Here is a 14438-nt window from a genome sequence, read left to right as displayed (position 1 = left end):
GAACATTTTCCACAAAAAATGCTACCTCTGAAGGAATAAAATGAAGACCTCTTTTCCCTTTAATTTACAAGGTAAAGAGAAGAGTAATTGAATAAAATGTTAGCCTATAAATAAGGACAGGATTGACAATGTGTAGCATTAAAATTCAATAGAATGTACTTAATATTCAGATTACGCTAAAGATAATTTAATATTTCTCTAGAAACTTGAAGGTGTCATAGGTCCCAAGGTCACGGTGAGGAAACAGGAGTTGTCATTTTACAATCTTAGAGATGACACTTTTGGCGATCTGACTCCAGCTCTCTGAACCCAAGGACACATCCCAGTTACTTTGCCTGAAGTTACTTCGCTCTTTCTGTGGTACTCTCTCTTTGTTGGTCCCCTTGTACACTATCTGTGCTGACATTGCCTCAGAGGTCATAAATAGTAGTACTAAAAAATACTTGGATAAATAAAATATACTACAGCCTTTTGGGGAAAGCCACACCTACAGCATGTGGAAGTTCCAGGGCCAGAGATTGAACCCTCGCCACAGCAGCAACCTGAACCCCTGCAGGGACAACCCACTTGCACCACAAGAGACCTCCCTATATTATAGCATTTTTGGCAGTCCAGGGCTGACTGCCTCCACTTCACACACAGGTACACACCACCCCAGCTTCACTGCACCTTTTTGACATTCTGAATTAGTGGTTCTGCCAGAGCTGGGTTCCCAGGTCCTCCAGCAATTAAAAGCCCATCATATTCCATGTTGGTGAAATCATGATTCCAGGGAACTACATGCACTTCTGCTCCTCGCTAGAAAGGAAACACAAGAATAATCGATTTAATTTTTTCTTTGTCAAAAGGGTAGACCTACTCTTGGTTAATTACTCCCTAAAGGGAAGGGAAACACAGTGCATGATTCAAATAATGCCAAGCAAAAATTTCTTTGGTGACTCATTGTATTTTGTGTGATATAAATAGACCCTAGAATAGAAAGCGTAGGGAAAAAAAAAAACATTTAAATTTTGATTCTGAAAAAATAGATAATGAACTTTCCCACACTTCAAGAGACTGCAGAGCTTAAAGGCTTCATGACTGGGTGCACAAGAATGTAGGTTATTACTAGCTATGGGAGAGAACTGCAAAAAAGAAGATAAATTCATTTTGTCCAAAATTTAATTTGGTCCACCTTTTACCTTTTTCAATTTTGTAGTTTTTGTATGACAATATTTTAATCAGCCTTCATTCCTAGAGTTTTCTCATATTATCTATAGTATTTATATTCTGATAAAAAGTTAGAACTTCTTTATATAAAAGTGAATAGGAACTTGTCTTTAACTGTTTCCCTAGAAGCATTTCCTAAGATAAGAATTTAAGAGAAAGAAGTTTCTTTGAGAGGGTTTCCAAGAAATATCAAGAGAAAGCAACACAGTGAAAGACCCTAATAGAGAATGCATTATTGGGCAGTTACCACGATGAGCACATGGAGCTTCAGCCCACTGGGGAACTCTGAGAGCCAGTGCAGAATATCCACCTGAAGCCAGCCTAGCCAGGTAGCAAAGGAGCTGGGGAATTTATACACTGACGCTCTATACTCATTGGTTGGAGCTGCCCCAGGGGTCACTCATTCTATGTCATTTCCTGGCTGCTGGCAGCCTCCAACCAACCAAAGAGAGCCCTCAGGCAATGAGATGCAGGCACCTGAAACTGGAAGACGGACAAAATGCCTTAAAATGGTAAAATGAGAGGGAGATATGGATTGGCCATCTCCAGCATCCATTAAAAGTCTATGCACATTTTTGTTCTAAAATTGACCAGCATTTGAAATAATGATTTAAATATTGCTAATATTCTCTACAGAAACAAGGTGAACCAAAGAATTTTCCTTTACCCATGCTAATTTGTTTTAATGCAAATATATCTGCAGTGGGGGGGGAGGTGTAAGTGTATAAGAGAGATAGAGAAAGAGACAGAAGAGAAAGGCAGAGGAGAAATTCCAACATTTAAGAAGACACCGTAATAACAGCTACGATTCTCCTCAAGGATTTTTAAGGTCTAATTTAAATTGGTTCTCTAAGAGCTAATATAAAGCAGTGTGAAAGTACATACTCTATCAGGGCATGACCCCTGCAAACATGTGGTACATAATAAATGTAACCCAAAAGGGGGATGCTCCTCCTACTGACTAGCTTTTTGTTCATCTCCAAATCCCAGGAAACTGAGTGTATCATGTCTTAGAATGTCAGTCGATAAGTGAAAAGAAAAGTCATCATTTTCTTCTTTGTTTTTATAGCATTTGAGGAGGTTTTTTTTAATCAGTAATCTACATTTCAAATTTTAACGTGGATAAATATTCTATCTCATAGATCAAAGGCAATAGCAGTAAAGTATATCCTCTGACATTCTGAGAGATTACACAAGCTTTCTCTGAAATAGATAGAGGAAATGAGATTAACACTAATGAAACCCTTATCCTAGAGATGAAATAAATTACTTACCTTTACTAGTAGGCGGATTACATTGTTTTTTATCCCACAGTCTACAGCTACCACTTTCGTGGGATTTCCTTTGCCATACACCTTGACATCCTGCCATTTTAAAAAACAGAGAGTAAAAGACAAGGTCCAGCTAAGCAACATACAATACATACACACATCTCAGGATGCTCTGCACTTGTGAACAGATTGATGGCTAACTACTAGGGAGTGGCTGGCAGTTAACAATCAATTTGTAAGAAAGGCACAGCAAAGACCACACACTATCTTTTTTACAACAAAAGAGTATTTTGCTGTTTTGTATAAAATGTTGATTATAGTCATAACAATTATCCCTAAGAAATCGGTTGTTTCCATAATTAATAACCATTTTTCCCATGTTTTGCCTCATTAACAACGAGTAGCAATGGAATTTTCAAGTATTATTGCCTGATTCAGCACTAGACAGAAGTGGTAATGGATACATCATGCTTTAAATAACACTTGATCCTCAACTTGCAATAAAGTTTGGATGGGATAAAGCTATTGTGCACTAGGCTTATGCAGTGGGGCTAATGGATAAAATCAGTCTGAGTCAGAGGAATTGCTAAGCTCGTGTAGACCACTGGTCCCTTTAGGTTACTGTGCAATCATTTGCATTTAAATGGTAGACTTCATAAAAGGATCCCAGAGCATATCATAATCATTACCTACGTTTTAAGCACTGCTTGGAGTCAGATCCATTTTCACAGGCATTTACCCAAGAAGTAGTTTCCCAAAGTCATAAAAGAAGAAATAATAGAAATAGAGAGAAAGCCTAAAGGGATGAGGGCCAACCCTGGTTCCAGCTTCGAGAGTTAGCTAGCACATTCTAAATTCAGGATTATTTCAAAGTTTGTAAAATGTTTCAGATGAAATCTGCAATCTGATCTCTACACAAACACATCATATACTCTCCATACAGAATGACAGAAGTAAACAAGACCTTACCGAAACCTGAATGTATGAATGAGGTAGGACTCTCCAAGAGAGGAATACATTATGCAGTGCTTTTCAACCTTATTTGACCATAGAATTTTTTAAAGTAACTTTCTCCAGGCTAATGTACTTCAAATTTCAAAAAGACTAGATTAAAATCTGAAGGTAGTTCTAAATGCTAAAATTCTACGTAAATAGCCCTCTATCATAATGTGTCTCAAACAAAATCACTTCATGGGGAAATGTGTTGAAACCTCTTTCTCCTATTTGTCCAAGCCACCCTATATGCTCCTCCAGCTGTTACTGCTCAGTCCAGGCTTTCATGACTTTTGTCCTAATTAGTTACAATAACTTTCTAGTTACCTACTCTTTTACCCAGTTTACTTTACTCCAAGATGTTGCCGAATGAGTTCCCCGTACTCTTCAGTTTTGTTGACTTCTTTAGCCAATGATACTAAACCCGCTAATTCTAGTCCCATCCACCTCCACTCATCTTTAGCTAAATGTGTGAACCTTTATGTGTGAACCCTTTGGTCGGCCATATTGTTTCACACCTCTATGCCTGTCAACACCTGCCGTTTATTCTGTCTGAAATAAATTTCTAGTTTTCCATTTACCTACTTGTTCGTTATGTCTCAAAACAAACCTAACTCCTCTGCAGAGTCTCCTCTGATCCACCTTTCTCATTCGCTGTTTCCCCACACTTGCCCCGTGGCACCTTGCATATATTCCAAGGATAACATTTATCACAGTATTCTGTCCGTGGTGATTACTTGTTTGTCTACTCCACCAAATCCTATGGTCCTCAAAGACAGACTGTAGTCCAGGAGACTCACACCTACAGTAATAGATATTCAGCCAAAACCAACAGACATCTTTCTAGGATGTATTCTAGACCTTCTTGTAAATATACATGAAACGTATCACACTTTAGGGTGATACAGTTATCAGCATGAATACTAGTTTTTCAACTGAGCTATAATACACTATATCTTCAGTGTGTGCAGGAACAGTTTTTCCCTGCACAAAATGACCACAGATGCTGACCACTGTACGGTCTGATTTCTATAAAGTGTCCTTGGCTCTCTGACAGATCATTAGCTCTGACTCCTGATTGTCACTGTGCTTATCTTCGGCAGTTGAAGGACCCTTTGATTTGACATTGTTAAAGCCTTGAGCTGGGGAACCACAAAAGGAAAAAAAAAGTTAAAATAATAGTAAACAGTCTCCAAATCAAGCCATGACGGTTACCCTGAAAATAAAAGTTACCAACTTTAAATGCACTTATTTTGTTATATATCAATTTTAGTTGCTATGAAACTCCTTCTTCTCTCATCTCTAGTGCTTCTAATCCTCTATCTAAATGAGAATTTTGATATTGCAAAAAAAAGAAGGTCTAAAGGGAATAAAGTCAAACTATAAAATATGAAGAAACTCTCTCACCTTGGTTGAAACCTCAGCAATCAAATTCTGCTTATTTGGATCCACAAAATCCACAGACTGACCTTCAAATTCAATCTTCCCAAGCATGGTACCCTATCAAATTAAAAAATTAGATAGTTAACAAGGAGCAATGATGCAGGTGCTGACAGGATAGATTCACAGGGATTTACACAGATGCGCCAATATTTAGATGTCTTTATAACTACTCAAAACCATCATCAGATCTTCATCTTCTCAACTTGGGTAGATGAAGCAATTTGTGTGGTACATTTTGAGAAACTTAAGAAAAGTTAAAGGGCAAGAGAATTCAGGTCTCCAGTTTCCAAAAGATGCAAATTGGAGTATTTAGGGTACTTGTGACCTAAAGATATTTCATGGGAGATGTGGACAAAATAATCTATTGAGAAGAAAAAAAATCTAAAAAATGTTGGAAATTGAAAAAGAATGGAAATACATTAAAGAGTAAAATTCACAAAATATGTGAAATGCTATACAATTCATAAAATTTGAGAAGATGCAATGAGAATGTTCACTGCTTTAGACATGCTAAGAAGGGCTTGAACTTTAAAGAATGCTTAACCATCTGTAAAGTTTTCACAAATTAGCCTTGCTAGCTTGAACATGGCAAACATCTTCTTATTCTTAGCTATGTCTTGAGATTTACTTATTTGTTAGTAAGTCTGGTTTAACCTATTTAGAAAAATGGTATATTATATTTAGCAATTAAGACATTATTGGTGGGAGGACGTCATGGTGGTGATTTCATAATCCAAATCACAGAATTCTGTGATTATATTTATGGACCCCTAATTCTGAAATTTGGTTTTCAGTTTTCATTCCCTTTTTTCATGAAGGATGCTCAATGAAAAACATCCTTCATTTTCAACCTTAGACTAATAACACTGAAAGCCACAACACACATTTTTGATATGAGCCCACATTATTCATAATCAAATATAATAGGCAGTTCTACAGTTTTGTCTGTGCTAATCTATCTGGCCAAGTTTCGAATACCTAACTTCCCCTGATAAAAGTAGGGTTCACCTTAAACTAACATAACACATGAAGAAAATATTGAAGGAGTTTCCATCGTGGCTCAGTGGGTAACGAATCTGACTAGGAACCATGAGGTTGCAGATTCCATCCCTGGCCTCGCTCAGTGGGTTAAAGATCCAGCATTGCCATGAGCTGTGGTGTAGGTTGCAGATGCGGCTCGGATCCCTCATTGCTGTGGCCGTGGCGTAGGCCAGCAGCTACAGCTCTGATTCGACCCCTAGCCTGGGAACCTCCATATGCCGTGGGTGCGGCCCTAGAAAAGGCAGAAAGACAAAAGAGAAAAAGAAAATATTGTAAAATATTTTCCCACATTAGTAAGCCCGACTATCTTCCACTCCACCCACCAATTTTGCAGCTTGAACTCAACTTCATTTTATTCCCTTCCCATTCCATTAGCCTCATCATTATTCACTACTCCACAACACTGGGCTAAGAAAACACAGAAATCTACTTGGGATATATTATCTCACTAACATCTATTCTCAGGAAAATCATGAAGGAGAGACTAAAATCAGAGGTAGAGTAGAAGAATCGTATAAACTGTCTCTTTCTCCTGGTGATGAGAATGTGTCCCTGTTCTTATTTTCAAACTGTTCTTTCTGTTTACAGAGATCCTGGGTGGAAACCTATTCTAAAGAGAAGTCTACAACAGATTTTCTTGAAGAATCTATTTCACTTTGAAATTGCATCTTTTTTTTTTCTTTTTTAAGAAAAATATACAATTCAATGAGAAAATTTTAGTAGCATTAAGGCAATTTAGTTAATATTAGTGAACTAAAATTGGGGTTTTTTTGGGGGGGTCTGGGATATGAAGATTTCATGTAAGAGAAAAAGCAATTTCCACATCTTATAACAAGAAAAAGGAAGCAGATGGTGATGATGTACTCTCAGAGGAAGGGTCAAATATTTCCGTAGACATGAAAGCAAAGACAAACCTAACTTTTATCATCTTGGTCATTGGAACAATCTCAAGAAAGACTATATAATTGAGGTAACATGTGCAGGGCTCATTTAATACACTCATGAACTATAACTCAAGTAATTTCACAGAGAACTCCTCCAAGAGGACTAAACGAATACCAGCAGCAGTGCTGTATACTCCCTGATTTGCATGTTTCAGCAAGTACGTATTCAATTTAGGCAAAATCGTTATGCACCTATTTACCTTCTCCACTTGTTTCACCAGCCCTGTCACATGAGTTGAATTACAACGGCTCTAACCTGTCACTTGGAATAGTGTACACACAGTAGGTACTCCACAAGCTACTGCAGAGTGAATTAATCTCAAAATCACTCAGTAATAAACATCCCAGTCAGGTATCCAGTCTCAGAAATTACATTGGGAATAGTAAAACAGGATGACAGGGACCCAAATGACAAAAATTAGCCAGATTTGTTCTTTTACATACTAATGGATTACTTGGTAACTGAGGAAATATCTATCTATCAATAGATAGATAGATAGATAGATAGATAGATAGATAGATAGATAGATAGATAGATAGATAGAGATAGATATAGATATATGCAAAGAAAAATAGATTTGGCTAAAGATGATTATCATACCTTATCCCGAATTATTTTAGTCAGCATTCTTGTATCCACTCCATAAACTGCAGGGACCTATAAGGGAAAAAAAAAATTGTGGTGACAGTAAAATTGGAGGAAATTAGGTCCAGCAGAGTATTTTCAAATTACAAATTTAACATCATCTATCTTCTTGAGCAGTAAGTAATCTTCCCACTCCTTCTTTTCTCTTTTCCAGGGTGACTATGTTGCAAGAATAAGGTAAATTGCTGTTCCAGCTGGGCACAAGGCTCTAAATACCCAGGCTCTTTCTTAGAATGAAAAATGAGAAATTCCTGAACATCAATCTTCTGCTACAGTTTTGTTGCTTTTAATCCACAATGTTAAATAAATAATATAATATCATTTTATATAGACATATAGGTATTTTTAAATAATAGAATTTTTGAACTTCATAAGCAAAGGTATATCAACACTATGCAAATGTGTGTTATGAGCCAAATATTCCTGGCACATAATAAGCAATCAACCTTTCCTGAAAGTATTTGTTAAGTAATCACGCTGTACTAAATTTTGCCCAATCTATTAGTAAATTGGGGAACGCCATCATTTGTTTCAGTTTTGTTGACTAGATTGGACAGAGATAGTAAGTCTCCTCTTATTCCCAGTTTTGTTTTCTGTGTTTTCAGTTACCTGTGAACAACCATAGTCTGAAATACTAAATGGAAAATTCCAGAAATGAGCAATTCATAAGTTTGAAATCATGCGCCACTCTGAATAGTGTGATGAAATCTCCGACTATCCTGCTCTGTCCCACCCAGGTTGTGAGGATATGGACCACCCTTTGTCCAGCATTTCCCACCTCTTAGTCACTTAGTAGCCACCTGGATTATCAGGTGAACTGTTATGCTATCACAATGCTGTGTTCGAGCAATGGTTATTTTACTTACTAATGGATCCAAAGGGCTGGAAATTCAGATAGTCCCTTACTGTGCCTAATTTATAAATTAGACTTTATCATGCATACGCATATATAGGAAAAAACATAGTATATGTGGGATTTGGTACCATCCAGTTTCAGCATCCACTGGGGGTCTTGGAAAGTACCCTCCATGGATAAAAGGGGGAAAGAACAACGAATTAAGAATCAGGAAACAGGTTCTAATTTCTTCCCAATTATCTGAGTGATGTTCAAGCAAGGTGTTTTTCCCTCTCTGTACATAGAGGAGGTAAACTGATTATTATCCTAGCCTCTCTTCTTTTCTATGTGTCTGTGATCATGGAAGGAGATTCAAAGCACATTTAAAAACAAACTAACAAACCATGGATTAAGCTTATACTTAAACTACTGGTTCTGACACAAAGCAGCTATAACACAAAGGGAACATTACAGGGAGGAAGGAGGAGCCTCCTGGATGACGATTACAAGGAGGTAAATTAGACAATGATTAAGAAACTAGTGAAGACCTGGGAGATAATACAGATATCTTCTTCACTGTGGTATATGGAATATGCACACTGCGGCACGTGGTCAATAGGGACATGCTGTATAGCACAGGAAACGCTACCCAATATTATGTACTAATCTATACAGAAAAAGAATCTGAAGGGGTATGGATGTGTGTATATGTACAACTGAATCGCTTTGTTGTACAGCAGAGTTTATCACAACATTGTAAATCAACAATACTGCAATGAAACTTTAGTATAAATAGATAGATGTAGATAGAGGTGTACCTATAGATATAGATATAGATGGCTTCTTCTCTCTTAAAATTTAGCAAGGATGAGACCCAGGAAACTAAGGTTAGGATTTTTTTGTTTGAGAGGGGCAACATTTAGCCCCAATCCACAGATGCTCATTGGAGAGGCAGATCTTTCCCACAATGATATTCTGCAAATTAAAGGCCCAGTAGCAATTTAACAAAAAGCATCTACAGTAACACTGGAAATGAAACTTAGTTTAGCAGGTCTGAAAACTTTAAATATGTCTGACTTTCGAATCAGGAGAATCCTCTTATCTGATTAGAAAATAAACTTAGGAGTTCCCGTTGTGGCGCAGCAGAAAAAAATCCGACTAGGAACCATGAGGTTGCAGGTTCGATCCCTGGCCTTGCTCAGTGGATTAACGATCCAGCGTTGCAGTGAGCTGTGGTTGCAGACGCGGCTCAGATCTGATATTGCTGTTGCTGTGGTATAGGCTGGTAGCTACAGCTCTGATTCGACCCCTAGCCTGGGAACCTCCATATGTTGTGGATACGGCCCTAAAAAGAAGAAAGAAAGAAAATAATACTTAAAGAAGATACAAGATAAGGTTAATAACTTTTGCATTTATTACTTCAAATGAGATGATGTCTAATTTTATGGCGTGGAGTCATAAAGTTTAAACCCAAAGAGATTTGATAGCAATCTGTTTATATTAAGAATTAAAATTAAGAAAGTATGGTATGACAACATGACCTAAGCAATGTCACACAGTAGTTAGTGGTAGAGCTGGTGCTAAAATCCATGACAGGAGTTACATATCCAGACTCTGGTTTAAATGGTTACATTGTCCCAGAGAGTAGGAAACTCTAAAATTTCTCCTAACCCCTTTCCAGAAAGAGAAATGCTACCAAGCATATATGAGTGCCACCTAGTGGATAAACTGAAAATATAGAGTCCTCAGTGTTTAAAGAACATGTTCTGGATAGTTCAGCCTGTAGTAACATAAGGAATTGCTCTCTGAAATGGAAGGAACTCAAACTGCATGATCTGCCCCATCTTTTTGGCCCTTTTCAATTACATATACCTGCCAGGTTTCCATGGACCCCATTAGTTGTCCTTAAATGATGCGGGATGCCTATCAGATTTCTCACCTTTTCTTCCTGTAGCCATTGCCCTAGGCTCTTGGTAGCCAGCCAGTGGTGGTAGTCATCACTGTAATTCAGCACCAGCAAGCCTGCAACCTAGGAAGACAGGCAATCATTTTAAAGAGGTGATCGCAAAATATCATCCAACTTTTTTAACTTGTCTTAAAAGTCAGTTTGCATTTTTATTGTTTTATTATGTACATAATGCAAGGCTTAAATTTTTGGAGACTTGAAAAAGAAAAAATTGATCACAATTTTCTCTTAAAGTATGTAATGGGTACCTTAGTAATCATGAAGAGAAACAACCTTACCTGGTTTGCTAAATCCTGAGACTAAACCAGGTCCCTCTTCTTAACACCCTGAATTTTCCCCCATGGCATTTTATCAATAATCTAATTAATAATTACTTGCTGAACATACATAGAGAAAAAATAATAATTTAAGTTATATTTAAAGGGGACTGAATAGCTGGTGGAAATGGTGAGAAATAGAGCTAAATTAAATGATCAGCCCAAGTCATTTTAAAATAGAGTGGTGATTAAAAAAGAAAAAAAATAGAGTGGTGAATTTGAAGTGTAAATTATTGAATTGTTTATATGGTTCACATTCCTAAGATATTATTCAAATTTACCTTGAATAGGAAATTTTAACTGTTTGCTTTTAAACTGGCATATAAGTTATCTTTTATTCATCTCCCAAAGAGGATGAGATCAAAAGGTAAATAACTGACACAAAGTTGATTCTTAAAATCCTTTTAAAAGGTAATTCAGCACCAATTCATGCAGCATAGTTATTATCTGAACTCATAACAACATTTTTCCAAACAAAGCCAAGCTTCATGCACAGCATTAAGAAAAATCCAAAAGTGCCCTGAGAAATGAAACTCAGAATAATGTCATGATAAAGAAAACTCTCATATACTGAGTGAGGTTGAGAATATAATTTTTTTCATTTTTTAAGATTTTTATTTTTTCTATTATAGTTGATTTACAGTGTTCTGTCAATTTCTACTGTATAGCAAAGTGACCCAGTTTTTTATATACATATATATATATATTATTTTTCTCACATGATCCTCTATCATATAAATTTAATGATTTGTACTATAATATTCAGGTCAAAAGTTTGTCCATTTTAGATTCTTAAAATAAAGCAACTATTCTTTTAAAATAGTCATGACTGGTACTACCTTGATCCCATCGGACTCCAGATACTTGCTAAGTCCCAATTCATCCAGTGCAGTTGTGTCAGGGGCTCCACCATTCCCCACAATAGGATTGGCCATGGTGAGAATCTGTCCCTTGTAAGCCGGGTCAGTAAGAGCTTCCGGGTACCTGGGTTAAGAAGCAAAAATATTACTGACAAAATCTGTGAGTAATTGGCCTCTACATACATGATCTTAATTACTGAACCGTTGAAAATTAGAGATCATGAGAATAAAATGCTATAGGCCTGTGTCTATATTTTGCCAAACCTAGGGAAATTTTATGATAGAATATGGAAATGTATCCAGAGATATGACTAATATGAAAAGAAAAACTGACTCTTAAGTACTAAGGCATAATTCCATTTAATTTTCATTCCCTCAATTTCTTAAAATTTTTAATTTCTCAAAAAATGCTTCACGGAGTCACATTTTAAAAAATTTTTAAATATTGCTCTGTTTAAAGTTTACAGATAATCCTAAAGATTCCCCTAGCCTACCAGATATGAGTGGGTCCCAACTGACATTTACTACTGAGGGCTGACAGTTTCAGCAAAATATTAACAGTTAAAAATTGAAAAGCTTTTAAAAAATATCTTTTAGAATACTGAAAAACATCCTGATTATATCAGTGGTGGTTGCATGAGTAAATATGTTTATTAAAATTCATTGAACATTTAAAACACTGAGTTAATTTCTATGAAAGAAATATTTGATAAAGTTGAATTTTTATACTTTAGTTATAGAAGGGTTTAGTTTGAGCGCTATTATTAACTTAGAATAAAATCACTCTCACAAAAATTGACTTGAAGCTTTTCTGACTTCTAAATTAAAAGATTCCAAATAACTTTTATTTTCGTCTTTTTAGTGCCGCACCAGTGGCATACGGAAGTTCCCAGGCTAGGGGTCGAATTGGAGCTGTAGCTGCCAGCCACGGCCACAGCCACAGCAATGCGAGACCCAAGTCTCATCTGTGACCTGCACCATAGTTCACAGCAACGCGGATCTTTTAACCCACTGAGCAAGGCCAGGGATCAAACACATGTCTTCACCTTTGTGGATACTAGTCAAGTTCATTATCACTGAGCCGCAGCAGAAACTCCCCCAAATAACTTTTAAAGTACTGATGAGAGTTAAACTGAATCTTTCTCATGGATTGGTACCGAAAGTGAATTTAGGTGCTGAGGGGGACAGAATGACAAACTTGAAACCAATAAACTTCAGTTCAAGCAGCAGTCAACATAAATTCTTCAACCCCCATCCAGACTGACTCCTCCAGAACTCCCTTTGTCAACAGAATACTTAGTCTTTCGGCTCAGCAACCTCTAAGGTGACTAAAGTGCTGTGATATTTATCCACACCTCCATCAGCTAATTTCTCAGATGCCTCTCACCTGTCAGGAACTAATAATTTTTTAACTAAGCTTATATGCAGTATAAATGCATTTCTTGAAGATGAAAAACAAAATAACCCCCTTAATTATCAACCACCTTACTGAGTGAGCCACTGAGTGAACGAAAGCAGCATTTCTCCATAGAAAATAGGGTCTGTGGACTAATCTTATTAATGAATGCCTTTTCTACATCAAAAAAGTCTTTAATTAATTTAATTTTACTTCCCTTTCTTCTTTCTCTCCATAAAAGAACTGGCCATTCCCTTTAAACATATGCTTACAATGCTCTCCCCAGTAAATGAATAAATACAGCTTGTCCAAGAGAACTGCAATGTTGGAAGCAAATTAATCCATCAGGTCCTGTTTGACTTTTGTGATGTGACAAGATTTATTACCCGTAATCTATCACAGAGAAGAAAACTCTAGTGCCCTCCATCATTCTGATCTATATTAAACAGTTGTTTGTTGGCAGGTATATTAACACAGCTAGTAATTAGTGCTGTCGAGAAGCTTAAATAATTGCCTGGTGAAGCAAAACTTTGCAAACAGGTTTCATACACTGTAATTTAATGTTCTCACCAGTGGAACTATTTTAAAAACCATCTAATAGTCTTCATTTCAAACAGAGAGCTAAGAGTTTAGAGAATAATTCACATTAATAATATAATGGAAATTTGGTCAATCAATATCTTCAATATCAGTTAATCCAATGCCTCCTTTTCTTTATAAGGCTAACAGAATTCCCCTAAAGAATTCATCAAATATTTTACAGTTTATTCTATTGAATCTCTAACAGAAACCTCTTAAAACGATCTAATTTTTAAGACATAATTTTTAAGCCCCTACCTGTAAATTACTATCCAATCCAATCCCCTCACTTTTTATATGTGGAAACTAAGATTCATAAAGGTTAAGTTATTTCCTCAATATCACATAATCAGTTACCATTGAAACTAAGACCAAAACTTCAACCTCCTGGCTCCCGATGAATATTTGTTGGCTAGATAAAAACAGCTATATGATTTCTATGGTAGCTCTTACCTTCTTTACTGTTCACCTATTAATTAGTAGATCTTAAATACTAAATTTAGTCTCAGTTGATAAACTTTGAAAATATCAGATCTATGCACCTCCTCTCCCATTGATTAAGATAAGAAATGTATCTGTTATTCCACCTTTCTTATTAAAGTGCAAAATTATCAAAATATCTAAGGACTTTCTGAGCTCTTTACAGTAGTTCATGTTACATGTGCAAAGCTGCTTCTTAACTTCACCAATAGAATGGCACTTGAATGTGCTACCCATCCTTTCCCCTGCTCCAATCTTCATCTTAATCAGATCCACAACCCATGCCTTACAGAAGCCGTTTGGAAATCTTACATATCTTGTGCCCTTATACCCTAAGCTTCTAGAATTAATTTTGTTATTCTCTATTGAGGTAACACTAGTGTCCATATTCTTTTTTCATTTACAGCAGCAGGGATGAGTTTGTGTCTATTTATCTATCAGGGATGGTTGGAGCAAGC

The 14438-nt window shown here is 36.5% G+C and overlaps 1 protein-coding gene across 1 annotated transcript in view; it reads right to left on the bottom strand.

Annotated features, from left to right (window-relative positions):
- CPS1 (carbamoyl-phosphate synthase 1) overlaps positions 1 to 14438 on the bottom strand; it is a 118465-nt gene that overhangs the window by 83690 nt on the left and 20337 nt on the right. Inside the window, exons 3-8 of the mRNA XM_047770483.1 lie at positions 11505 to 11649; positions 10322 to 10411; positions 7503 to 7559; positions 4881 to 4973; positions 2484 to 2573; positions 670 to 798 (exon numbers count right to left, since the gene is read on the bottom strand). Of these exons, the coding sequence (XP_047626439.1) occupies positions 670 to 798; positions 2484 to 2573; positions 4881 to 4973; positions 7503 to 7559; positions 10322 to 10411; positions 11505 to 11649 (604 nt within the window). The remainder of the gene's footprint in view (positions 1 to 669; positions 799 to 2483; positions 2574 to 4880; positions 4974 to 7502; positions 7560 to 10321; positions 10412 to 11504; positions 11650 to 14438) is intronic.

Source organism: Phacochoerus africanus, chromosome 3 (genome assembly GCF_016906955.1).
Source record: "Phacochoerus africanus isolate WHEZ1 chromosome 3, ROS_Pafr_v1, whole genome shotgun sequence".
Lineage (NCBI taxonomy): Eukaryota > Metazoa > Chordata > Mammalia > Artiodactyla > Suidae > Phacochoerus > Phacochoerus africanus.
This window is presented reverse-complemented; position numbering and strand designations above follow the sequence as displayed.